This window comes from Ambystoma mexicanum, chromosome 2q (assembly GCF_040938575.1).
Source record: "Ambystoma mexicanum isolate Mex_15411 chromosome 2q, UKY_AmexF1_1, whole genome shotgun sequence".
NCBI lineage: Eukaryota > Metazoa > Chordata > Amphibia > Caudata > Ambystomatidae > Ambystoma > Ambystoma mexicanum.
This window is the reverse complement of record NC_090924.1, coordinates 918,701,760-918,729,444: the sequence shown is the minus strand read 5'-3', so window position 1 is coordinate 918,729,444 and position 27,685 is coordinate 918,701,760. Positions and strand designations below refer to the sequence as shown.

The 27,685-nt window shown below is 50.7% G+C and overlaps 1 protein-coding gene across 3 annotated transcripts in view; it reads left to right on the top strand.

The window, feature by feature from the left end:
- Positions 1 to 27,685, top strand: part of HNRNPA2B1 (heterogeneous nuclear ribonucleoprotein A2/B1) — a 594,776-nt gene that overhangs the window by 325,212 nt on the left and 241,879 nt on the right. For all 3 annotated transcript variants that reach the window (XM_069648208.1, XM_069648207.1, XM_069648209.1), the window contains exon 7: positions 16,209 to 16,271. In XM_069648208.1, the coding sequence (XP_069504309.1) occupies positions 16,209 to 16,271 (63 nt within the window). The remainder of the gene's footprint in view (positions 1 to 16,208; positions 16,272 to 27,685) is intronic.

The window sequence follows — 27,685 nt, the reverse complement described above, 5'->3', positions numbered from 1 at the left end:
GAGCTTGGTTTCAAAAGTATATAGTTATTTATTTAAAATACACATAAGTTAAAAACACTCTAGCAAAAATATAGTAAAAGCACTTCAACACAGTTATAATGAAAGTAGATTCAATCCTTTCTCCTATCTAGACAACTCTAAGTAAACACCACTTAATTAAAACAGAGGTGAGTGCTTAACGTTAGATGACACTCTAGTAGTTTCCAAGAAAGGGAGAGAAAAAGCAGAAATGGGTTAGACACACCACTCTAAGGTCCAGAGCACTTGCAATAGGCTTAAAGAAGAATAAAGTCACAGGTGAGCAAAAGTCACTAGGCAGGGCCCACTCTTAGAGTAGCCGGAGCGAAAATGTGCCCAAGATCACACTGTTAGTTAGAGATTCAAAGTCTTGCAAAGAGTCAAAAAGAGGTTAGAGTGGCTCAGAAAGTTTAGCCAAAGTGTCCCAGGCACTCCCAGGTTCGAAAGCCGGGGACTAAATCTACCCCGTACAGTCGGTAGCAAGGGAAGCCAGGCAGAACACAGTACCTTAAGCGGAAAGGATCCTCCAGCGGTGGCAGTTGTTCCAGGCAGTGGCAGCAGGGCTCGACGTCGGTCAGGGGAGAAGAAGTTCTCGCTGAAGAGCAGAAGAAGAGGGTCGTTGCACTGCCCGGGAAGAAACCAGCCGCGGAGTCCTCCGGTTAAAGGGTTGGTACCGACTTTCGCGGTATGGGGGTAAAGTGTGGTATTCCGGTTGCCGGGGTGCTTGGCACAGGCAAGGCGGCCACGAGATACCTCAAAGAACGGAAAGAAGGCGAAAACTGGTTGTCCCCACCAGTCAAGGGAAGGAGCCACTCCGTTAAGAGTTCTCCTCGGTCGTCGGGAAAAAGTGGTGAGACGGTTCAGCAGGGCTCCACCGGGTGGTGTCGTCGAAGCAGGTCGGCTCAGCTCTTCCCTCGTCGGATTCTTGGTCCTGTGGCGACTTCTGAAGTCCCAGTCCCCAAAGCCCTGCTTTTATGCAGCAAACCCCCATTCACCCAGCCTAGCTGTCACTCAAACATGCTAAGTGGTGAGCCGGGCGGCTCACCACTTGGGCCAATCAGGACGGAGTGCGACTTGAGTTACCAAGGTAACTCAGTCCAGGGTGCCTAAATCCCCCTCCACCCCTCCTAAGTACCCCAGACAGAGTGGCACCACTTTGGAGGGCTTCTGTGGAGAAGCCCGCCAAAAGTGGAACAAAGGGCTCCACTTTGGGTCAGAGTTACAGAGGCGAACACCAACGCCATTTTAGAATCAAGTTTTGGCAAAAAGTCCCAACCGGAGTTATAAAAATAAATATATAAACCGGCGGTATGTTTAAGGCTACCGTAAATAAATAATTAAATGTGTTAGCCTAAAACAATGGGAAATCCCATAGGGAAATATTCGCGGTCGAATATAAAAAGTAGTTTCCACTGCCACCAGCCAAAACTCGATCAGGGGGGACGGAGACGTGCCCCCTCGACTAACAGACCCTGGGGCAATCGAATTGCCCCAGCCAGTACGTCCACAATATGATGGTTTGTACTGGTTCTGTTCAGGATTCAAGACTAGCAAAGTCTTTGGTGACTTTACATGCCCTGGGAGACAGTAGTCAGTCCCAGGGTATGGAGTCTATGTTGGGGAGTCCCTAGGACACCCCTGGGTCACGGCACAGAGGGTGCTGTGTGACCCACATCACAAAAATACATGAGGCCCTATGGAGTAAAAGACCCCATAGCCCATTCAACACAAGGTTTAACCAAGAAAACACACTTCAACATGTCCAAGAGTGAGGGTAAAAGAGTCCCACTCTTGGCAGGAGAAAAAAAGAAACCCCAGAAATCCAGCAAAGCTGCTGGGGGACTCACTAGGTAGGGAAATTCAGCCTAAACAGAGAATTCTCCCTAACACTCGCCCCCCCCAGACTAAGGGACAGGAGGATTTAATCCACTCCTGGATGAACCTCATACCTCTAGTCGATGATATACATCCTAGAGAGTCCATCAGCATTTTGATGGTGACACCTTGACCTATGTTCAATGGAGAACTCAAAGGTTTTCTTTTGCAAGCTAACGGACCTACAGACCCTTTGAGGAACATCAGTCTTTTTGTTATAGGGGATCTGGTTGACCAGTCCCTCAGAAGTTGGTACAACTTCTGAACCTATGTTAGGCTTTTTCAAGGGGTCCTTATAAAGGATTCCCTTAGATCTAGAGGGGCCTCCAAGGTTCCTCACCACCTCTCTTGTGGGAGCAGGTTGGGTCTTAGGCCTCTTGGTTGGAGGGGTTGGGGTTAGGCAATGTACCTGCTTCCCCTTCCTCTTAGATCTACCCTTACCTATTTTAGGAGTTTCCCCCCTAATATTAGGATTTGAGTTGGGTTCTTCAGTAGAAGGGCCAACAGTCTGAAGGTTTTTGGCCTTAGACTTTTCTTTTCTGGTTTTCCACCAGCACTGAGAATTACCAGTTCTCTCGGGTCCAGATAGGGGCCTAGTTGGTCTATCCACCTCTTCCTCAGAAGCAGGGGGAGTCAGAGACTCTGAGACTAGGGGAACAATGATGGAGCTTGGTTGGGGCTCCCATGTTCCTAGCATACTATCCTGAAAGGTGCCTGGGTCAGAGGTCAACTTACTAACACCAGGGCTTGTAGTGGGGTTCTCAGTAGAGGGTCCCACAGGCTTAGAAGGGTCCTTCAAGGTAGCCTGTCTAGCCAATTTGGTTAAGTTCTGCTTCTCCATACTGGGAGGCCTGGGGGTATGTGACACTACTCCTAGAGTTCTTAGGTCATTCCCTAACAGGACCTTCCCAGGTACCTCAGCCTGAACACTGACAGGGATCCTTACTGTCATGTTGTTACATTGAATGAGGGCTGGTAGAATAGGAACCATTTGGACAGGGCCTCCAGACATCTTAGTGGGACCTTTGGGTGCTTTGGCCACATCCTCAGGTTGAAAGAAGCTTTCATCCACTACTGTTCTGCTGGCCCCAGTGTCTCTCCTGGCAGGAGTATCCTGGCCATTGACAAGAACACTGTCCACATAATACACCTTAGAGTTAACAGGTAGGGAGTTATACACAACCCTATTCTGGGGACTAACCAGACCCATAGGCTCTAAGTTTACAGTTGCTTGAAGACCCAAGGGTTCTTCAGCAAAGAGTTCAAAGTGGGCACTAGCCATCTGTACTTCATCCTCAGGAGTGAAGGCTAAGGAGACTGTGCTGATCCCTGCAGGTTTACCCTTGCACTTGGGATCTCCTTTGATATGGTCAGTACCCTGACAGACATAGCATTGTCCAAATGCTCTCTGGAAGGGTGGCTTGTTCTGACCTCCTTCTGGCTTGTGGCCAGAAGGTACAGTAGCCTGACTAGGTTTCCCATGTGGCTTACCCTGGTTATTTTGTGGTTTGGGGCCCTCTTTGGGATAGGAATTATTAGAATTCTCTTTGGAGTCTTTTTTTGGCTGTTTCTCCCCATCCTTCTTCTGAGTTACCCCAGAATCCTTGTGAGTGGCCCTGTTGGCAACCCACAAGTCAGCAGCCTTAGCTAGCTTCCTAGGATCTAATTCCTGTGAATCAGCCAAGTGCTGTCTGAGCTCAGGAGAGCAGGCATCATAAATTGACTCCAACATAAAGAGATTCCTCATTCCCTCATAAGTGTTCACCTTGTAACCCTTAATCCATCCCTCTAAGTTTTTCAAACATTCACTCACCCAGGTAGCCCAAGGGGTACCATCATGCTTTTTGAGGTTCCTAAACCTCTTAAGATACTGGGAAGGGGTCTTCCCAAACCTAGCTATCAAAGCTAGTTTCACACATTCATAGTCCTTCCTATCCTCCTCCCCCATCTCCATTACCACATCAGTTGCAACAGGGGGAAGCCTAGAGAACAACCAGGTGAGTAAGTCATTTCCTGTGATGTTCTGGAGCCCATGATTATATTCAAACAGAGACAACCAATCCAACACATCCAACTTAGGCTCATACATACCAACCAATTCTTTAGGCATCCGGGGTCTTTTAGGACTGGAACTTCTAGAGGAGCCAGAGAGAGAAACATTCTCAACAGATAATTTCTTCATTTCTAAGTCATACTTGAGCTCCATTTCCCTTAGCCTTAGTTCTTTGTCAGTTTGAGCATTAAGTTTCTTATACTCCAATTCTAGCTTCATTTTCTCCAGTTCAAAGTACTGAGGACTAAATGTGGGACCTGGTAAAGGTCCAGTAGGTACAGCAGGTAGAGCAGGCAGAGGCCTAGGGGGGACAGTTACAACAGCCTCACCCTCCTCTTCTGACTCTTCCTCAGAAACATCAACATTTTGCTCCATGTTAACTTCAACACTGTCATCTACAGTTGCTGGAGTGGTAGGTTCCTCTGAACCATCACCCAGACTTTGGTTAGCTAACAATCTTTCAATCAGCTCCATTTTCTTGCCCTTAGTCAGGAGATCCTTATGTTTACAGAGCACTCTTAAACAATCAGCAGTTTTGGCTGCAAGGGACTCTTGACTATAGCTTTCTATAACTGACATGTTAGAGGTTTTACTTTTTCAGTGCTAAGCTTTGTGGTTAGTTGCACTAAGGTATCTAAAGCACAATAAAATGTATACTCAATACAAATCCCACCGCTGTACACCAGTGTTAGGCAGAAACCTGTGCAGTTCCCTTGGGGAACACTGCAAAAGATTTAAGACTACAGGTAGAGCAGTAAACCCCTTTGGTAGCAGTCTGTACCACCCAGATTTACCTGGTAGCTGTGGCTGAGCAGTCAGACTTCTCTCAAGAAGAGTTAGGCAGTATGTAAAGTATACACAATATGTACCAAAACACAATAGCACAAGCAAACACTGACCAGAGCTTGGTTTCAAAAGTATATAGTTATTTATTTAAAATACACATAAGTTAAAAACACTCTAGCAAAAATATAGTAAAAGCACTTCAACACAGTTATAATGAAAGTAGATTCAATCCTTTCTCCTATCTAGACAACTCTAAGTAAACACCACTTAATTAAAACAGAGGTGAGTGCTTAACGTTAGATGACACTCTAGTAGTTTCCAAGAAAGGGAGAGAAAAAGCAGAAATGGGTTAGACACACCACTCTAAGGTCCAGAGCACTTGCAATAGGCTTAAAGAAGAATAAAGTCACAGGTGAGCAAAAGTCACTAGGCAGGGCCCACTCTTAGAGTAGCCGGAGCGAAAATGTGCCCAAGATCACACTGTTAGTTAGAGATTCAAAGTCTTGCAAAGAGTCAAAAAGAGGTTAGAGTGGCTCAGAAAGTTTAGCCAAAGTGTCCCAGGCACTCCCAGGTTCGAAAGCCGGGGACTAAATCTACCCCGTACAGTCGGTAGCAAGGGAAGCCAGGCAGAACACAGTACCTTAAGCGGAAAGGATCCTCCAGCGGTGGCAGTTGTTCCAGGCAGTGGCAGCAGGGCTCGACGTCGGTCAGGGGAGAAGAAGTTCTCGCTGAAGAGCAGAAGAAGAGGGTCGTTGCACTGCCCGGGAAGAAACCAGCCGCGGAGTCCTCCGGTTAAAGGGTTGGTACCGACTTTCGCGGTATGGGGGTAAAGTGTGGTATTCCGGTTGCCGGGGTGCTTGGCACAGGCAAGGCGGCCACGAGATACCTCAAAGAACGGAAAGAAGGCGAAAACTGGTTGTCCCCACCAGTCAAGGGAAGGAGCCACTCCGTTAAGAGTTCTCCTCGGTCGTCGGGAAAAAGTGGTGAGACGGTTCAGCAGGGCTCCACCGGGTGGTGTCGTCGAAGCAGGTCGGCTCAGCTCTTCCCTCGTCGGATTCTTGGTCCTGTGGCGACTTCTGAAGTCCCAGTCCCCAAAGCCCTGCTTTTATGCAGCAAACCCCCATTCACCCAGCCTAGCTGTCACTCAAACATGCTAAGTGGTGAGCCGGGCGGCTCACCACTTGGGCCAATCAGGACGGAGTGCGACTTGAGTTACCAAGGTAACTCAGTCCAGGGTGCCTAAATCCCCCTCCACCCCTCCTAAGTACCCCAGACAGAGTGGCACCACTTTGGAGGGCTTCTGTGGAGAAGCCCGCCAAAAGTGGAACAAAGGGCTCCACTTTGGGTCAGAGTTACAGAGGCGAACACCAACGCCATTTTAGAATCAAGTTTTGGCAAAAAGTCCCAACCGGAGTTATAAAAATAAATATATAAACCGGCGGTATGTTTAAGGCTACCGTAAATAAATAATTAAATGTGTTAGCCTAAAACAATGGGAAATCCCATAGGGAAATATTCGCGGTCGAATATAAAAAGTAGTTTCCACTGCCACCAGCCAAAACTCGATCAGGGGGGACGGAGACGTGCCCCCTCGACTAACAGACCCTGGGGCAATCGAATTGCCCCAGCCAGTACGTCCACAATATGATGGTTTGTACTGGTTCTGTTCAGGATTCAAGACTAGCAAAGTCTTTGGTGACTTTACATGCCCTGGGAGACAGTAGTCAGTCCCAGGGTATGGAGTCTATGTTGGGGAGTCCCTAGGACACCCCTGGGTCACGGCACAGAGGGTGCTGTGTGACCCACATCACAAAAATACATGAGGCCCTATGGAGTAAAAGACCCCATAGCCCATTCAACACAAGGTTTAACCAAGAAAACACACTTCAACATGTCCAAGAGTGAGGGTAAAAGAGTCCCACTCTTGGCAGGAGAAAAAAAGAAACCCCAGAAATCCAGCAAAGCTGCTGGGGGACTCACTAGGTAGGGAAATTCAGCCTAAACAGAGAATTCTCCCTAACAAGGTCTCACTCTCTCCAGGTAAAAAATTAAATTCCTCAATCCAGCAAAGGTGCTGGGGGTCTCTAAGGTAGAGAGGAATTGGCACATTTCTGAGAATTCTCCCTAACATATACTTTCTTCAACTGGCAGAACACTTTCAGGGAAAGTAAGGACTTTTGTAACCACGCGCTCCCGAGTAATAGTTACCAACCAACTAATTTACAAGAATACAACACTTCTTATGCTTGTCAAGGTAGACCCCTGTAATTATCCAGCCCTTCCCTATTCTGTTGCAGGAGTTCTTTGAGGTAGAAGTGTTCTAGGAGCCGGCTGTTGACAGGGTGAGATGTGGCTCAGTTGCAGGAAAAGTTCACGAGTTCCTGAGGAAGACTGTTCTAACAAGTAAGTAGTTCACTTTAAAGTTAGTTAAGGGTCCAGGGATTTCAGAGAAGGCACCCTAGGAGGATTCCAGCAGTGGGCCAGGGTGAACTGAACGAGAGCACTCCCAATCGCAGGAGATGCCCAAAAACTATTCAGAGACTTAAATACCCCAGCCAACACATTACCATAGCACAGAAGAAGAGTTGGAGCAGGAAGACGTCAGGATCTGCAGCCAAAAGCCCAGTCGATGGATTCCTTTGTCAAGAAGATGGAAGACAGGACTTTGGAAGGACCTTTGCAGCGGGGAGCAGGCTCCAAAGTTTCCTTGCTGCTGGATGAGCACCTTTTTCAGTAGCTAGAAAGACTGTATATTGCGGGTTGGATTCCCGTCATTTACAGTTTTTCTCCTAAGAACCAATCGCTGAGCTCTGGGTCATACTGCACCCAGCGAATGACTGCCCTCTACCTAAGACCCTCCTCTGGCAGCCATCTTCAGATTTTTACCGCACGTTCGAGTGTTGGGAGTCCTCATGCTTAGCTCTCAAGCCTTTTCTGCGTTTTTCACTTTTTGGAAGAGTTGTACACAATTTCTCGGCCAATCGAGCGTTGTGCGCCATCTATCACCCTTCCAATTAACGGGGATGCTTTTTTCGGATTCTTCAGCACCCCTCAAGGGCTGATTTCGTCACATTTTTTTGTGGATGCTTCCAGAAGATACTTCAGGCCTATGCCGCGTTCCCCATGTCGGAGAAGGAGTCCACTCTCCTATTCAAACTTTGTCCAATTTACTCTTGGACAATCGAGGCAAACTCAATGTGACTCTGGACAAAGAAGTCCAAAGCCATTCTGGCCTCAACGGAGAAGGCCAAGAGGGACAGAGGCTCCGACCCTCCCCTAAGAAAAAGGCCAAGCAGGACGGGGCGTCTGGGATGGCCACGAAGACCAAGCAGGACAAGGGACCGGTCCTGACCGTGAAGGCCCAGGTACACCCGACGAAGGCCCCACCTTCCAACAAGGTGGTGGCGTCCCTTTCCTAGGCCTCGGAGGCGGACCTGCAAGGTTCAACTCCGAAGGCAAGAGTTTCCCTCCCTGCCTGGAGGGGGGGGGGGGGTCTTCATTCCAGCCCATTGAGAAGACACCGGAGAAGATGCCAGTCATCTCACGAAGACCATCCCCTCTCGATGCAGAAGGTGCGGAGGTCCTCCAGGGCACAGATATCTCCTCCTGAAGAGGAGCTTGTCCACCGTCGGACCATCCAGGAGGATGAGAACGTCTGGTTCAGGCCCTATGTTGATGGTGCTGACGAAGGCGATGATGACGAGGATACCGTCGAGGAAGGCGACGGAGAGCCGCAGTTCGACGAGGGTCTTGGCTCTCTGCTTGCATCCCAGCTTCCTATTCCACCTCTGCCTCAGCTGCTGCCTAGAGACCACTCTGTGGACATTCTCTCTACGCTACATACACTGATCTCCTAAACACAGATGCGGATGCTTATTGCGTCGACGGCCCCTTCCGCGGCGCCGGTGAGGGCTGACGATGGGGGGGGGGGGGTGGGGGGACTGCCGGCCAAGAAGAGGCAGAGGCACCGACTGCCTGTTTGCCACCCTTCACCACCCTCTCATCCCCCAAGGGAAGAGTCGGATACTGACACAGTGACGACAGGCACAGACGATGACGGTGGGATGGGGAACCTCCCGTTGCTGCCTCCCAGAGCCTCCTGCCGGACGAGATAGGCTTGTTTCCCGGGATGATCTCCAGGGCTTCTGAGCTCTTCCAGCTCGCTCCAGAGGAGGAGGAGGGCTTCTTGTACCCGCGCCACGAGGCAAAGAGACCATCCTTTCAGTCCCACTCTTGGATGACATTTGGGACGAAGGTGTCTCTCATGAAGAACCCTTCTACTGTCCTTGTCGAAGAGGGATCGCCTTGAGGAGAAATGTAGGGTGACGGCACCTGCACCCAATTGCTTGCCGGGTCAACCATCACTGGACTCGGTAGTTTCGGCAGAGGGCAAGAAGTTGTCGCTGGGCGTTCATCTTCGGCAGCGTCCACCCCTCCGGACAGCGAGGGGAAGAAGTTGGATGCTATGGGATGACGTGTTATCTACTCTGCGGTGACGACCATCAAGGCCGCCAATGCCCTCGCTATCGTATCGTGCTACGACTGGAAGCTGTGTTTCAAGATTGCATCCCTTCTGGACTTCCTCCCCAACGACAAGAGGTCGGAGGCGTTGGAGATGCTGCAAGCTGGTGTCGGACAACGCAATCACGGTGGCCACAGACATCGCCGATGCGGGGTTCTGCCAGATGGGCAACAGCGTTTGCCTTCGTTGTCGTGGCTGGCTCAAGGCCACCAACTTTCGTCAGGACGTCCAGACGAGGGTTTTGGACATGCTCTTTGATGGGGCCAATGTTTTCGGGAAAGCTGTAGATGACTCTCTGCAGGCCATCAAGGCGGACACGGAGACGGCACATGCCCTGGGCACGCTACTGCAGCGACGGCCGTCCTCACGAGGCAAGTCTCCCCGTTCTTCCAAGGGTTTCGGCGGGAGCTCCTCTTCTTACCGCCAACCGTCCTGCTCCTCGGCCCAAGAGACTAACAGGGGCCGTTCAAAGGCTTTCGGAGGAGGATGTTGTTTTTGCCAGGGATCCCAAGGCGGCCCGTCGACGTCCAAGCAGGAATGAACTGGATGTGACGTCGGGCCCCCACCTATGGACCCCGGGGGAGGCCGGCTGGCAAACTTAGTCAGCGTGTGGAAGACCATCTCCACCGACAGTTGGGTGCTGGACACTCTCGTCCACGGACACACCCTGGAATTCCCCAAATACCACTAGTGGCCTGTCACTAAAACAACGTTCCTCAGCTGCTGCTGGAGGTTCGGGCCATGCTAAAAACAGGAGCGATAGAGCTTGTCCCAACGCGGCTCCGGTGTGTACTTAAGGTACTGCCTCGCAAGAAAGGAGACCAGGGGCTGGAGGACCATTCTCGTCTTCCTGCGACATATGAAATGCATCAAGTCCCAGAGGTTCTGAATTGTCACTCTTCAGCACGTGCTAAAACAGCTCCAGGAGGGAGACTTTCTATCGTTGTTGGACCTGGAGGATGCGTACTTCCACATGCCAATTCACAAGGGACACCGCAAGTGTTTCTGCGCTTTGTCGTTCAGGGCCAGCATTACCAATTCAAGGCACTGCCCTTCGGATTGAAGTCGGCGTCAAGGGTGGCGGCTCATCTGCGACTGCAAGGGATCCACGTCTACCCTTGCTTTTACGACTGGCACATCCGGGCCAGCTCAAGGAGCGTCATCGTCGAGGACCGTCCGCCTACTGACGGATCTGGGATTCTCTGAATTATGCAAATTCCTGCTCGACACCATTACAGGACACACTGTTCCTAGGATCCCGGCTCGACAGGTTGTCATGCCTGGCATCACCATCGGAGGAGAGAGTGGCGGCCATCCTGGGCAAGGTGCAACGGCTGCTTGCTCTGAAGATCGCCACGGTGAGGGCCATCAAGTCTCTGCTCGGCATGATGTCATCATGCACTTATCTCATCCGACTCTGTAGACTACGGATACGGCCACTGCAGGAGTTGGTCAACTCCTGTTGGATTCAAGTGTCCGGAAGCTTCCAGGACAACAACGCTCTCGGCGAGCGGTTTCGTCTGGCGATAAGGTGGTGGGGCGTGCGCTCTCATCTGACTGGAGGTGCGGATTTGCAGTCCCCACCACATCGGGAGACGGTAACGTATGCCTCCCTGGAGGGATGGGGAGCCCACACGAGAGGCCTGTGGAGAAGACGTTGCACATCAACGTTCTGGAGCTATGGGCAGTGTTTTGGGCCCTCAAATCATTCCTGCCATCCCTCAAGGGCAAGGTGGTGCGGGTCTTCACGGACAATACCACCACAATGTTTTACATCAGGAAATGGGGCACCGGGTCCCCTGCGTTCTCCAAAGAGGCGCAGGACTTGACGCACTGGGCCGTCGCCCAGGGGATGTTCCTTATCCCGTTTCTAGCAAAACAGAAAGGTGATGACTGGAAGGTTTTGAATTAATCATAACCACGGGCAAAGCTCTGGGAAACCCTCCAGACCATCTTTTTTCAGCCTGCCAAGCCATTACAGAAGGGGAAAAACCATATGCAAATCAGGCTTGGTCCTACCCAATAGGGGCTGTCCAGCCCGAACTGCTAGGTCACATCCCTTCTGCACGAGACCACAAGCATCCCCAGACATGTTTCAGCCTTGTTGGGCGTCATCAGTGAGGAGTAGCTTGGCTCTCTAGGCCCAGCAGGCAAGGGACCCACGTCTGGGCATACCCGTCCCACTCAGGGTGACAAAGCAAAAACAAAGAGGTGATGGCTGGAAGGTTTAGCATGAATCTTAACCACTGGCGTTGCTCTGGGCAACCCTCCAGTCCACCGTTCTTCGCCTGCCAAGCCATTACAGAAGGGGAAATGCCATATGCAAATCAGGCTTGGCCCCACCCCAAAAGGGGCAGTCCAGCTCAAACTGCTAGGTCACATCCCTTCTGCACGAGACCACAAGCATCCCCAAACATGTTTTGCCCTTGTTGGGGCTCATCAGTGAGGAGTAGCTTGGGTCTCTAGGCCCAGCAGGCAAGGGACCCACGTCTGGGCATACCCGTCCCACTCAGGGTGACAAAGCAAAAACAAATAGGTGAAAAACGGTGGTGTGGAAGGTTGCCCAGAGCAACGCAAGTGGTACAGATTCATTCAAAACCTTCCACCCATCACTTTTGTGGTCAGTTTGTCTCACTATGTGAGAGAGGGTATGCCCAGACGTGGGTCCCTTGCTTGCTGCGCCATAGGGAACCAAGCTGCACCTCACTGAGGAGGCCCAACAAGGCCGAAACATGTCTGGGGTTGCTTGTGTTTCCGTGCAGAGGGGACCTGGCCTAGCAGTTCGGGCTGGGCTGCTACCATTGGTGGCAATACCAGACTGATTTGCATATGGCTGGACCCCTTTTGCAATGGCGCAGTCGGGCTAAAAACGGTGGTGTGGAAGGTTGCCCGGAGTAACGCCAGTGGTACAGATTCATTCAAAACCTTCCACCCATCACTTTTGTGGTCACACCTTATCCCGTTTCATCTGGCTGGAGTAAAGAACACAGCCGCCGACTCCCTGAGAAGGGAGCTACGCTCTTGCCACAAATGCGAACTTCAGCAGAACCTAGTGGAGAATCTGTTCCTCAGGTAGGGCAATTCCCAGATCGACTTGTTTGCGATGGCAATGAATACGAAGTGCCAGAGATTTGCCAGCAGGGAAGAATGGGGGGTGCATTGTCATTACCGTGGGAAGGCCTCTTTCTGTATGCGTTCCCGCCGTTGTCGTTGTTGTTGAGTCATCAGTCAAGTCAAACAGTGCCGGTGCCGAATGATCCTCATTGCAGCGGCGTGGCCAAAGCAGATCTGCTACCCGCACTTTCTCAGCATGTCGGCGTCCCCATCAGTCGAGCTGCCAGTGGTCATGCAACTTCTCACCAAGTCTGGACTGGCCCACGCCTCCATCGTTCATCTGGCGGCTATCTTCCGCTACACAAGATCTCCAGAACAACCATCCTTGTGGTTGCACCGGTTGGTCAAGGAATTCGTCAAGCGACTATTCCGCTCGTTCCCTCCTGCCGGTGAAGTCTCCGGCACCGGCGTGGGAGCTCAATGTGGTGCTTACTAGGCTCATGGGACCTCCGTTCGAGCCTATGCATTCTGCACCACTCAGGTTTTTGTCATGTAAAACAGCTTTTCTCGTGGCCATCACCTCTGCACGACGAGTTCGGGGAGATCCAGGCCTCTCCTGTAAACCACCTTATTTGACTTTCCACAAGACGCTGGTGGTGCTGCGGACGCTCCCCTCGGTCATGCTGATTGTGCCGTCAGACTTTATCTAAACGAGCCCTTGGTGTTACCTGTGTTTTCTCTGTCGCCTTTTTCGCCGGCTGAAAGGACTTTGCACTTGCTGGATGTGGCTAGAGCACTGAAGTTTTATGTGACCTGCATGAAGAGTTTCCAGAAAACCTCTCCACTTTTTGTGAACTTTAATCCTGTGAACCATGGGAAGGTCCTGTCGAAGGCTTCCATTTTCAGATGGCTCTCCAACTGGATCACCCACTGTCGCCGGTTGACAAACGGATCGCTGCCTGGCCGTCCGAGAGTCCCCTCTACCAGAGCGATCGCTGCTACAACAGCGTTCCTGTCTGGTGTGCCCGTACTGGACATGTGCAGGACTGCGACGTCGATGCACACCTTCACGAAATTCCACTGCTTCGTCATGGATTACAGTGATGAGTCCAGAGTTGGCCAAGCAGTGCTGCGCAACCTGTTCGGTTGAAGGTGAGGAGGTAAGAGATGCTTATGTTGAGCCTTGCCACCTCCGGTGGTTGTGCATGTGAGTACTGCTATGTATCCTTTATTCATGAGCATGTGAATCCATGCCAGACCCCATGCTGGAGAAGGAACAAGTTACTTATCTGTAACTATTGTTCTCCAGCATAGGTCTGGCATGGATTCACATGCGAACCCTACTGCCTACCACTCTGCGGCTCTTCTCGGTCCTACTGCCACTTTACGTGCTACCAAATCTAAAGATGGCTGCCAGAGGAGGGGCTTAGTTAGTGGGCTGTCATTGGCTGTGGGCAGTATGACCCAGAGCTCTGTGATTGGTTGTTAGGAGAAATACAGTTCAGAAATGAAACAAACTGATTTTTTTTCTTAACCGAGGATTCCCAGCCTGACGGGCAATATTCATGAGCATGTGAATCCATGTCAGACCCATGCTGGAGAACAACAGTTAGATTTGTTCCTTATATCAAAGTTCCTTTTAAATCGGTCCATAGAACTGCCCACCTTTTTTCCAAAACCCCACCAACGTTGCAGAAAGAAAGCTCCACACACTGGAAGTCAGGGGAGCGGTTATCTATTATCTGAAAAAGACAAAGCCACTAGGGAAGTCAAACCAGTTCTTCATGTCAGTCGCAGCTGATAGCCAACTTAGATACAGGGACCGCTTCTCTATCTTAAAGTGGATTGGGAACTGCATCATACTGTGTTGCACTCGCCAAGAGAGACCTGCCCTTCACGCCTAAAGCACACTCTACTCTGGGCACAGAGGCTAGCATAGCGTTCATTGCAAAGGTTTCTCTGGAGTCCATTTGTAAGGCAGCAACCTGGAGTTCTGTACACACCTTTACACAACACTACTGCCTAGATATCCATTCTAGGCCTGATTCTCAGGTGAGACAAGCAGCGCTAAGACTTTGCTACTGTTCCTTCACACATCCCACCCCCATCTCGGTACTGCTCGCTAGTCTTTGCACAGCACGTGATATTAAGCAGATTCACACGCATTAGAAGACATGCATTACTTAGCGATATAGCATTTCTCATTATTTTATCTACTTGGATTACATGTGCCCGCCCTTCTTCCCCTTGTGGAGTGGAAGGAACATGGACATCTTACACCTGCTCTCTCCTGTACTCGCTCATGCTGACTAAAAGGCTCCTTCACAGCAGAAAATACACAACCAGAGGGACCTCGACGCATGAGGTATTTTGGGTACACTACACGTCACGTTAGGCATAGTGTTACAGTCCCGCCCATGTCGGTCACCTTTCGATCTTCAAAAGAAAGATGCAATACTCTGCGATTACCACTAGATGTCAGACTGTATGCACAGCATGTGAATCTAGCATCTACAATCGTCAGAAATGCTATTACGGTAAGTAATGCATGTCTTCTCAGTACTGACAGTGTGAAGTCAGTTTTCCCATAACAAATGAGCATATGGCAAGGGAAGGGAAGCTGCAGGCTTTACTTCCCTTCATAAAGTCCGGTCAGGATCAAAAATAAAGCACCAATAATGGGCTTCCATAGAAATCTATACAGGATAAGTTGCAAACAGAAAATATTTTCTAGCACTTGGATAGGACCACGCCACTGATCTTAAAAAGGTTTGCCAAGTATCTTTTAAAAATGGCACTATAGCTGCCAACTCAAATTTGCTGGAACAACGCAGCAAGGTAACAAGGGACAGCGCAGAACCTACCCCTGGAATAAGTGCCTGGCTAAAGGCCAGCCAGCCAAACACTAGGGCTTTGGGCAAAGGGTCAGATGGTTGGTCACTAGAACTGCCAGAAAACAAAAGCCAACCACCACAGGAAGTGAAAAGTATGGTACACGGACCTATACTGGCATAAGCCAGTTCACACCTATATGGAGGCTGCCATTGTGCGCTCAAAAAAGAACCCACAAGGTCAAACGCCAATTAGGTCTGCCCCGGTGGTCACCCTGAACAAAGGAAGGCCTGAAACATAAATGGCAGAGTACGATTTAAAAAATAATTTGTATCCCAATGGCTTTCAAAATGCTACATTGGGCAAATTGAGGGACCCCACAAAGTGGCCCAAGAATACCCCAAATAACAATTTTGACTTGAGCTGCTCTGTCACTACAACGACTTGAAGAGCCTGGTGAGTTTGAGGTAAATCACTAGTGGCAGCAGATTCAGGAAGGGCTTGCACCAGAGGGCTTTAAGGATCATTTCCTAATAACAAGACCCCTCAGGCATTCAAGTCAAAGAGCACCTTCATGAATAGAGGAGGACACAGCCAGGTAAAATTGCTTCCACCACATTGACCCATTTTGCACAGGTGAAAAAGCCATCACTATCTTTCCATGTGACTACTAGTGGGGGTACACGCTCTGGGATACTTGATTACTTTTGGGGTTCCCTTGCCTTAAGAGTTATAACTGCACATAAAACTCAGAGCCACTCTGTTAGGCTTTGGATTAAATCTGCCTAGGAGAAAATACCCAATTGGGTAAAACATGGGCTTTCTACCTAACACTTCCCAACAATGAAATGCTTTTGGAGGTAATTCTTTTGCATGTTTTCCTCTACATTCCTCTGAATGTAATTGCCACTTCATGGAAAGGCTGTATTTTTTCTACTCAACCATAGTTTGCACTTTCAGTCCAGTTGCGCACATAACCACATTCCTCACTAATAAAAGCCGAAGAGTATCCATTTTGCATTAATCCTTGTTGCAGATTGTTTGCTAATGATACATAATTTCCTACAGATGGCTATGCTGGTGGACGTGGCTATGGAGATGGATTCAATGGATATGGTGGAGGACAAGGAGGTAAGCTTTTTTCTTTTCTTTCAAGTTAAGTTTCTGATGGAAGGGATCCGCCCCTGAGAAATATTGATTTTAAATAATTCTTTGCATTTGTGTCCTGCCCGGAATAGGTGTGTTTCCAGAATAGAATTGTTCATAGGTTCACATGCTTGGAATAATTCCCAGTCATCCGTGTGGGAAATTCTGGTTTCATACAGAAATGCATAGGAGTACGAAAAGATACGATTACGTCCCATCCCCTTTCCTCCATACTGTATGGGCGACCCTCGCGAGGGATGGGAGATGGAACCTTTTTCACCAGAAAAAATATTCTTCCCCTTTAAATTCAGAGGCGCGGGCCCTGGGAGCATGTGCTCGCCTGACTCCGCCCCCCCAGTGCCACTCCTCAGTCCCCTTTTCCGCATTGGTTGGAACGGGCTGAATTCACCAGCAATCCTGGGTTTGGCTTTGGCTATGTAATTCCACACACAGATACTACTTCTCTTCTGTCTTTTTATCATCCAGGTACTCTGTCCTCAGGCATCACGCTCCGCCCAAGGGTCCAGCAGGTGTCCATCCTGTGACAGGATCTTTCTAACTTCAGACCCCCATGCCCTCTGCCTACATTGCCTGACCCAGACCACGGCTGGCAAGCTTGGACAGCGTGCAACCCGCTTTCCTCGAGGTCTCTGAAGAACAGACTAAGCCAGGTGGAGGGAGCTCTTCCAGAGATCGCCCCCAGAGGGCCGGAAGTACTTTGCCAATCATCGATCCAGGCCCAAGGTAGTGCCACTCTTTTCCAGCGCACCCCGCAAGGGAGACTCCTTCCAAGGACTTGCACACGCAGGAGGAACCGCTCAGGTTCTCATACCAGCACAAGTACCGAGGCTAAGTAAGCTACCGTCCGGTAGGCCGAGGGTTCAGTGGATCCTCCCGGTGACAGTGCTGAGGGACCGGAAGGTTTTTACTGGGTCTTCACCGAGGGCCCACGCCCTAGTACCGACAACATGTCCGAGGGGGCACCTTCACACAGCACTACCGGCAGCTCTGCCAAGGGCAATACGCCTTCCAGGTCACGACCTGAGCTTCTGGATAGGCCTTTTGGTCAAACACCAAGTGTCGTGGACGGGACTGGTTCCAGTGAGCCAGGCAACACGACTTCAGCATGCAGCGCGACAAAATGGCCGCTATGCCAGACAAGATGGCTGCTCATCCGATACCCCCTCTTGCGGTGCGGGTGGAGGAAAGAGTCACAAGGTGTGACTGGTGTCAGCCATGTGCGTGGCCTATAATTTATCAGCAGTGCAGGGCACATTTCCCCTGTACCCCAGGCAGAGTGTGCCCCGGCCCCAGCTGCCCTTAGCCACTCCGTCAATATCACCTGCCACCTCTTCAGCCTCCGAAGACCAGTTCTTCGAAAGGTTCCTAGGGCTGACGTGAACTCCCCAGAAGGGACATGCTCCCTCAGGTCACCCCACCGTCACCCATAGTCATTCATCCGGTGCCGCAGACACCGCTGCCCCAGCCAGCTCCTGTGATGCTGGAAATGCATTGAAGGGACAGGGCCTCCCTGTCCTTGTCCTGTAGTCCTTTTTCATTTGTGTTCTGTATTGTTTTCTGCCCAGGAGTCCACGTGGGACTCCTGGCACTGCAGCTCTTAATGTTTTTAGTTTGGTGTACAGACCCATGGCATACCCTTCTGGCACCCCTGGGTGGGGGTACAACCCTGTGCCCCCAGTGTATGTCTTTGGACACCTGTGTGTGGCCCACAGAGCAGGGTATGGGCTAGTGGCAGCTCCATGCTGACTTTGACAGGTGCGCTGAGTATCCTCCATTTTGGGATACCCAGGCCATGCCATTGGAATCAGTTGATTCCCGATAGGAAACAAGATGGCCCATGTGGCCTCTTGCTTTCTCTTGCCTGTTACCTTGTTTTCCCAAAGTCCTGGGAAGCCCTGACTCTGTCCCTTCCCCCTGACTGGCTGTTGGGTGGAAGCTACATACATGGTGTTGTGAAGTCAAGGCCAGACTGGCTGGAGTCTTCCCAGTGACTATGTTGTGGGTACACCCTGTGAGTGGGACCTTGTTGAATGGAGTGTGTGATCAATATGCATTTCTTGTTGTGGATGTCTGGTTTCTGGTGTTTGACACAATGACTGAGACAGCCCTGCCCGAAACTGGTATGAGTGCAGTGTGTAGTGTTGAATGGTGGGGTACTTGTCACAATACACATTCCTTGTTGTGAGTGGGAGGAGAATGCCCTGAATGCCCTGAATGCACTGTATGCCTGATTGGCTGACTGCTGAATGCCCTTCTGAGTGATTGGTTGCCCGAGTATGACCCAGCAGAACGAATGAGAGATCAACTAGCATATCTGGGGGCCCCTCACTGCTAGAAATCGTTCAGAAGCTGGAGTTGAAACTAACATTGGAACTGTAGCTGAATCTCGAAGCCGAGCCTTAAGAAGGTTGACTGCTGTCTCCCTTTGCCGAAATCCGAAAGCCGTCGAGGCTGATCCAAGAGAGGACCTACCTGGTTAGGCGCCCTCTTCCCGTGCTCCGAGGGACCATCGAGCACCGCTAACCTTCGCCAAAGCTCCCTGGAAGTCAGACCTATGAAAGGCTTCCGACCGGAGACGGGGACCGCCGAGGAGAACGAAGATAAGCACTGAACATTCCGTCCACCGTTGTCGACTAGGGTTCGCAGGTTTGCATAACCGCTGGAGGCCCGTCGATGCCGTGTTGCCCAGAATAGGGGACCGCTTGACGCCATGCCATCAACGACTGGAGCTGCACACTCATTTGCCAAGACTTTTGATTCACGGGCGTGCTCGTCCGCACCACCGCCCACCTTATCCCACCGGAGAAGGTCAGGCCGTCGACACGCAGTGGAGCATCCGCCGGTGGGTTTCCCATCACCCAAAGACAGGAGAGATGCCGGCCTCCTCGATGCACTTGCTGGGCCACAGTTCTTCACAATCTCTTTGCGGTCCTGAACTATTTACATCGACGTGCCCCACAGGACGTCTTCGCATCGTCTACGACCACCACTGGGACCGAAGCTGCAGCCTCGACGCAGAGTTCACTTTCTTCGAGGGATCTCGACGATCCCTGGCTCCTGCTTTAAAGGGAGTAGCTCGAGAAGGATCCGTCTATGACTGACTCGTCGTCGAACTCTGCTATTCCAGGTACATTGGGGTGGTATAAACATAGAAGGAAATAAGACTAGACAACATATGGACTGGGCTTGTGATGCGTCTTCATTTTACAGGTTGCCCAGGTAGAGGGGGGGGAAATCTCCACACAGAGCTCTGTCTAATGGCAGGGGCCAATATTCTGCCACTTGTTTTAACCAACTGCTTTCCTCCTATGTCTATTGTTGGTTACCTTTTGTTAAGTGATTTTTATGACATTTGACAAGAGTACAGTTGATTAACTTTCATGAAATCTAATAATACTTGTGATACCACTTAAAACTCTATATATTTGCCATTGTAGATTTACTGAGCACAAAGTGAGTTATTGTGATTGTGTAAATAACTTTGAACCTTTAATTATATAAAGACTGTGTTTTAACTCATACAGTGTGGACATTCCTTTGTGGAAGCTTGGGGACTACACTGTACTTAAGAACCAGCCTGCATCACCTCCTGAGAAGCTAGGCCTTGATTGCTTGTCCATTGCTACCATAATAGAGAATCTTGGCTGGGGTCCTCTGTGCCTCTCCTCGACCATATAGAGAGCAGAAGTACAGACCCCCCCTCCTTTACAGCTCCTCCGATTCTGGCTTCACTGCCTCCCACAGTACAGGCGGTTCCACACCAACCTCCGCAGCAGCCACCGGCTCCGTTCTCCACTCCGCAGCCCACGGCACCCAGCACTAGCTCCGGACTCCCCACCCTCCCGAGTCAGGCGGTCACGGACGAGGAGGAACCCGACACACCGTTTTAAGCCAGGGTCTTCCACAAACGCCTGGCAAGTTTAGCAGCGTATTTGGGCTTTCATCAGCCCAAGGTATAGCAGCCCGAGGAGGGGGTCTTCACAGAAGTCCTCACCCTAAGACCCCCTACCAAAACGGGCATCCCGATGCAGAAAGAGGTAATTGCCCTGGCCAAGAAGGGGTGGCTCAAGCCGCACTCGGCCCAGCCTGTCACTCGGCTCCTCGACGCCAAGTACAGGCAGATGAAGGGGGACACACCTCAACCGCACTTTCTGTGATAGCTGCAGAAGTCCTCAGCCACCTCGTCCTCTATGCTGCTAGGCAAGGAGGAAAAGATCTTGGAGGCGTATGGAAAGAAGCTGTACTCAAACTCCTCCTGGCACCTGCGGCAGGCCAACACAGATGCCATTTTGGCAGCCGCTAACCAAGGGCTCGGGCAGGAATCTCCCAGAACTTCTGGCACAGTGCCAAGCATGCTTCAAGGCGGGACTAGGAGAATCGAGGCTGGTAGCGCAGGACATTAGAGTCCACAATGTCCCACATCGATACCGCTGTCCGGGCCATCTGCATTGCTACAGACATGAGAAGGACGGCCTGGCTCTGGGCTACTAAGTTTAATCACGATGTCCAGGAACGCATATTGGACCTTCCCTGCAGTGGCAGTGGCCTCTTCCACTCCACCACGCAGGAGGAATTGGATAAAAAGAACAGCTCGCAAACTGCCAACTCTTCATCTTTCCTTACAAAGGCCAGGTCTAAAGGCCTACACCCAGTCGCAGCAATGTTCCGACGAGGGGCGGGCGTTTGGCGGGTTCCGAGGCTTATAAGAATGGAGGTTGCGACAACCGAACCGTTCTCCTGAGTCAGCACCGTTCTCCGAGTTGGCATCAAAGGAAACAACAAAAGGAGGTGGGTAGAGGGTTTTTTCTAATCCCCCTTCCTCCGCAACAGCCTTAGAGGAAAAAAAGGCATGACACGCCACTTTGGGTCCACGTGTCTCCGGTGCGGGTCAGTCTTGCCTTTCATGTGCAATTTTGGCATCAGAATTTCTCGACACCTGGATGCTCTCTGTAGTCTCCATGGGGTACCTCCTACTGGTACCTTCCTCTTCTCCCGCCTCCCCTACCACCGCCAGATTCGGGCAGCATCTCTGCTGGCAGAGCTCTGGTCACTCGTCGAAAGCGAGGCTGTGGAAGAATTCCCAACCTCCTGGCAAGGCTTGGGCTTTTATTCCAGGTTTTTCACCATACAGAAGAACCAGGCTGGCTGGAGAGTTGTGTTAGACCTTTACACCTCAATCTCTCGCTCCCTCTGCAAAAATTCAAGATGGTTGCGGAAACACTGTACAGGGGAGACTGGATGTGCTCCCTGGATCTGAAGGACGCATACCTACACGTCCCGATTTGGCAGCTGCATCGTTCCTTACTGCGCTTCAAGATCATGAGCTTTCATTTCAATACAAGGTGCTACCCTTCGGCCTCAACTCGTCTCCCAGGGTGTTGACCAGGTTGCTGAATTCAGTGGCACCCCTCCCCAGGGCCACCACGTCTACCTATACCCGGATGACTGGCTCTTCTAGGCGCCCTCTCCGGAAGCGGTTCAGCATACTAGCCTCTGCACTGATGAACACACTCCACGAACTGGGGTACATTAGCATTATCAAGAAGTCTCAGCTGCAGCCCCGCAGAGCCTGACCTTCTTGGGCCTCATCTGCGACACAAGCTCTGAGAGTCTTTCCCTTGGAGGACAAGATTGCGGCCATCAAGAGAACTATAGCTCACTTCCTCTCAAGGCCTGTGACCTCGGCCTGGTGGTACCAACGCCTACTGGGGTTTAAGGCAGCTGTCCATTTGGCCGTGCCCCACACGACTCAAGCGGCGTAGATTACAGCTGCACTTCATAGACTTATGGACTCGGGAGAGGGGCTCCCAAGAGGAGCCAGTGAACATTCTGCCCTTTCTCCTCTCGGACCTCCACAGGTGGTCTGCGGACTTCAACCTGAGGCAGGGCAAGCCCTTCCGGCTGCCGGCCACTCGGGTCACAGTTAATACTGATTTGAAGGCCATATGGTTGGCTCTCGAGGCTTTTCTCCCTCTTATCGAGGGTAAGGCTGTTATTATCCTGACAGACAACTCCACCAGCATGTACTATGTCAACAAGCAGGGGGGGCACCAGATCCCGTCCGCTGTGCAACCTAGCAGTCGGCATGTGGGAATGGGCTCTGGAGAACATTTACCTCATGGCTGTCCACCTCCCAGGGGGAATTCAACCTGGAAGCGGACAGGCTCAGCAGACTGGGGCGGACAATTACGAGTGGCAATTGATTGACCTGGTACTAAAGCAGTTCTTCCTCAGGCGGGGGCATCCCCAGGTGGATTTTTTTTTGCCTCCCGGGACAACAGGAAATATTAAGATTGCTTCCTGGTAAGGGGGAATCCCGGCACTTGAGCATCATTTTGATAGCTCCCTGGTGGCCAGCCAGACTGGTTCTCCGAGCTCCTTAGCCTTTCGGACAGACCACCCATTCACATACTGGCCGGCCCAGCTCCTCTCCTGGCCCAGCAGGGGGCAGGGCACTCCACCCTGCTCCTCACAAGACAGCCCTCGCAGCGTGGCTCCTGAGTAGGTCATGCTGAAACACTTAAGCCTATCTAAGGCTAACCTAGAGATCATCCAGGGCACTAGGAGCCAGGCTAGTAGGAGCCAATATAAGAGTATATGTTCAAGCGACATCTGGCCACCTCCACAGGCTTTACACGCCTATAAAGAAGCCACACTTGGTGTGGCACCTTAATGTTGTGTTGGGTGGCTCGGCGTGCACACCTTTATGAGCCTATGCAAGGCATAAAATAAGAAGTGTCGCATAGCAATTTGCTATGCAATTCTGTAGATTTGCTAATTAAATTGACACTTGTGTAGCAAAGCAAGCTATTTGTTTCCCTGTTCAATGAAAACATAGCTCACCATGAATTCCTCTCTTGCCCTCAGGGCTTTCTCCACCCTCCTTTCTGTTCACTGCAAGTTCAAAGGGGCTAATGAACAGAGTGCAGCAGTACTTATCTACTCCACTCTTAAGTTCCAAAGGCCTTTGTGGGAGTGCTAGGCAGGATTTTGTTCTTTTTCAAATAATTGCAGACCATAATTAATTGAGATATTGCTTTAATGAACCTAACTATATCCTGTCTGACAAAGACCACGATTGTGTTAACTTTCTTTTTTTTTTAAGACAGTCGTGCAATTCCATTACTAAAAATGTTTTTACATAATGCGTAATTACAGTATTGCTATTGTAAAACACTTCATTATCTCCATGCTTTACAGTGAAGGTTAGTGTATTTACATCTCATAGGGTCAACTATATTTTGTTTTGTTGGGGTAAGATGCATCATAATGACACATGAACACTTTTGAAAATGTAGATCCAGTGAAATGCTTTTGATGGCAAACCTATTTCTGTGACCTTCTGGTTGCATACATCTGTGAAATGGATGCTCCACCAATAAGCTGATCCCCAAATTCCGTGACATTCTATCTTATTACTCTTCTGCTTTATACCAGCTAACCCTGAAAGTGAAATGGCTGCAAACTATAATCTTCCACCTATTTTGCCCAGTTCCCTTCCTGCTATGCGATCCAGACTGCTTCGTTTTTTAAGTTTTTCCTTTTACATAATGAATAGACAAAGCTAACTAGATATTCTCCAGCATGGTGTCTGGCATGGATTCACATGCTCATGAATATTCCCCGTCGTCAGGCCGGGAATCCTCGGTATAGAAAAAATCAGTATCAGTTTTGTTTCCTATCTGTCTTTCTCAGTAGTAACCAATCACTGGTCTCTGCGTCATACTGCCCCCAGCCAATGACTGCCCTCTACCTAAGCCCCGCCCCTGGCAGCCATCCTCAGATTTTTACCGCACGTTCAAGTGTTGGGAGTCCTTGTCCTTAGCTCTCGAGCTTTTGCTGCGTTTTCGTGCTTTTTTCAGGAGATTTTCTCATTTTTTCGGTTAAATAGAGCCTCAAGCTTCACTGTTTCTACTTCCGATCAATGGGGATCCGTTTCGGAGTTTCTACGCCCCTCAAGGGTGAAGATTTCGTCGAGTTACGCTTTTGGAGGATTCCAGAAGTTCCGAGGCCTACCCCGGACATGGCCCAGTGTAAAGAAGACCGGTGGGGGGGTCTGTACTTCTGCTCTCTATATGGTAGAGGGGAGGCACAGAGGACCCCAGCCAAGATTCTCTAATACGGTAGCGATGGACGAGCAATCAAGGCCTAGCTTCTCAGGAGGTGATGCAGGCTGGTTCTTAAGTACAGTGTATCCCCAAGCCCCCACAAAGGAATGTCCACACACTGTATTACTGAAAACACAGTCTTTATATAATTAATATTCAAGGGTTATGTACACTTATCACAATAACGCACTTTGTGCTCAGGAAAATCAGCAATGGTAAATATCTACAATTCTAAAGTGGTACCACTAATATTAGACCTCATTAAAGTGCATTCACAATACTGTAGAAATGGCACACAGATCAATAAGAAGGAAACCAGCAATAGAGAGAGGAGAGATAACAGAGGGTTGAAACAATAGGCAGAATACTGGCCCTTGCTACTGGACACAGTTCTGTGTGGAGATCCCCCCACCTGGGCAACCTGCAAAATAAAGAGATATAACCCCAGCCCAGTCCAGATATTGTTCAATAGTCTATTTTTCTCCTATAATGTTTTTACCCCCCCAATGTACCTGGTGGAGTCGAGTTCCTCGAAAAGGCGTCGACAAGCGTCGAGGGACTCGCTGTTCGGCGACGGGGAATCGACGGCCCTTCTTGAATGCCTTCCTTTTCAGGCGGGAGGCACGGGGCGTCGAACGTCCGTCGACGAACGAGGCCGAACGTTGTCGAAGAGGCGGCAGCTCCGTCCGAGCGGTGCTCGTCGGCGTCGGGGCGTCGGCGTCCTGCAAGGCGGAGGTGTGCGGGGCACCTCGATGACAATAGTTCTGGACCGCAAAGATTGTAGAGACGGGAGCCCAGCAAGGGCGTCGAGTCGTCCGAGTCTTTGGGGTCGTCGGGTGGCGGGAAACCCACCGGCAGGTTTCTCCTCGGCGCGTTGGTCGTCCTCGACTTTCTCCGGCAGGATAAGCGGTCGACGATGCGGTCGAGAGAGTCCTTCGATTGAATGTTCTTAGGCAATGGAGCGGACGGCTCCGATCGTCGGCGGCACGGCGTCAAGTGGTTCCCACGGCTGGGCAACACAACTTCGACGGGCCTCCAGCGGTTACACAGACCTGCGAACCCTGGTCGACGGCAATGGACTTCGACAGCGTCGATGTCCGGGTGCTTCACTTCGATCTCCTCGGCGGTCCCGTCTCGGGTCGGCAGCCTTTCGAGGGTCTGACTTCCAGGGCGCTTCGGCGAAGATTCAGCGGTGCTCGATGGTCCCTCGGAGCACGGGAAGAGGGCGCCTTACCAGGTCCTCTCTCGGGTCAGTCCTCGACGATTTCGACAACCTTCAGTTCCGTCGAAGCAAATGCCACAGCAAGTCTTCTTCTTCCAGCTGGACGTCGAGGATCAGCAAATCCAGTTACTCTTGAGTGGAGACTCAGCTTCTGAATGCTTCTGAACAATTTCCAGTGGTGAGAGGTCCCCAGATATACTATTCTGTCTCTCATCCACACTGCTGGCACACACACAGCAGCCAATCACACAGAAGGGCATTCATGCAGTCAGTCAGCCAATCAGGCACACAGTGCATTCAGGCCACACTCCTCCCTTTCAGACACTCACAACAAGGAATGTGGATTGGGACAAGTACCCAGCCATTCAACACTACACACTGCATTCAGGCCAGTTTCGGGCAGGGCTGTCTCAGTCTTTGTCTCTCATGCCAGAAACCAGACAACCACAACAAGGAGTGTATATTGGTCACACACTCCATTCACCCAGGTCCCACCCACAGGAGGTACCCACAACATACAGTCACTGGGAAGGCTCCAGTCAGTCTAGCTGGGCCTTCACAACAACACCATATATGGAACTTCCACCCAACAGCCAGTCAGGGGGAAGGGACAGAGTCAGGGCATCCCAGGACTTTGGGAAAACAAGACAACAGGCAATAGAAAGCAAGAGGCCACAGGGGCCATCTTGTTTCTATCAGGAATCAACTGATCCCAATGGCAGGGCCTGGGTATCCCAAAATGGAGGACACCCAGAGCACCTGTCCAATTCAGCATGGAGCTGCCACCAGCCCATACCCTGCTCTGTGGGCCACCCACAGGTGCCCAAAAACATACACTAGGGGCACAGGGTTGTACCCCCCCCACCCATGGGTGCCATAAGGGTATCCCAGGGGTCTGTTCACCAAACCAAAAGAGAGAGCTGCACTGCCAGGAGTCCCAAATGGATTCCTGGGCAGAAAACATAACAGAACACACGATAAAAGGCAGAAGAGGACAAGGATTCAGAGGCCCTGTCCCTCTGATACATTTCCAGCATCACAGTCGCCCCCCCCAGACTGAGGTGGAGGGTGCCTAATCTCCCACGGGATAGACACCCTCATCCAGACGGTCAACATACCTTCTGGAAAGGCCATCTGCATTATCGTGACTCTTCCCTGGTCTGTGCTCTATGGTGAAGTCTAGCCCTTGTAGGCTAATCGACCACCTGAGCAATTTCGGATTCTCACCCTTCATCTGCATAAGCCACTTCAGGGGCTTATGATCTGTTTGGACCTTGAAGGTGGACCCCGTAAGGTAGGGCCTAAAACGCCTAAGGCTCCAAACTATACTAAAACATTCCTTTTCAACAGTAGCCCACCTAAGTTCTCTACCCTTGAGTTGTCTACTGATGAATATGATAGGATGTTCTCTCCCTTTGTCATCTAACTGGGACAAGACAGCTCCAATTCCGGTGTCGCAGGCATCCGTCTGGACGATAAAGGGTCGGCTGTAGTCAGGCGCACTCAACACAGGTGCCCTACACAGACTTTCTTTCAAGCCATCAAAGGCCCTCTGACAGTCTTCAGTCCAATTAACCTTCCTAGGCTGTTTGGGTGAAGTTAGAGCTGTCAGGGGTGCAGCTATGGTTCCATAGTCTGCCATGAAATTGCGATAGTACCCAGTGAGGCCCAAAAAGGCTCTCACCTGGGTTTGAGTAGTGGGAGTCTCCCAGTTCTGTACGTCCTGTACTTTACTGGAGAGAGGTTGGATTTGACCCCCTCCTACCTCATGACCAAGATAGGTAACTTTCCCCTGAGCTATCTGGCACTTGGTGGCCTTGATAGTGAGGTTAGCCCTTTTCAAGGCCTGCAACACCTTATCCAGATGTGTCAAATGCTCTTCCCAGGTGGAACTGTAGACGGCAATGTCGTCTAAGTAAGCCACACAAAAGGCTTCCAGCCCACTGAGCGCATGGTTGACCAATCTCTGGAAGGTGGCAGGGGCATTCTTCAACCCAAAGGGCATGACCCTAAACTGGTAGAGTCCCTCAGGTGTGGAGAATGCCGTC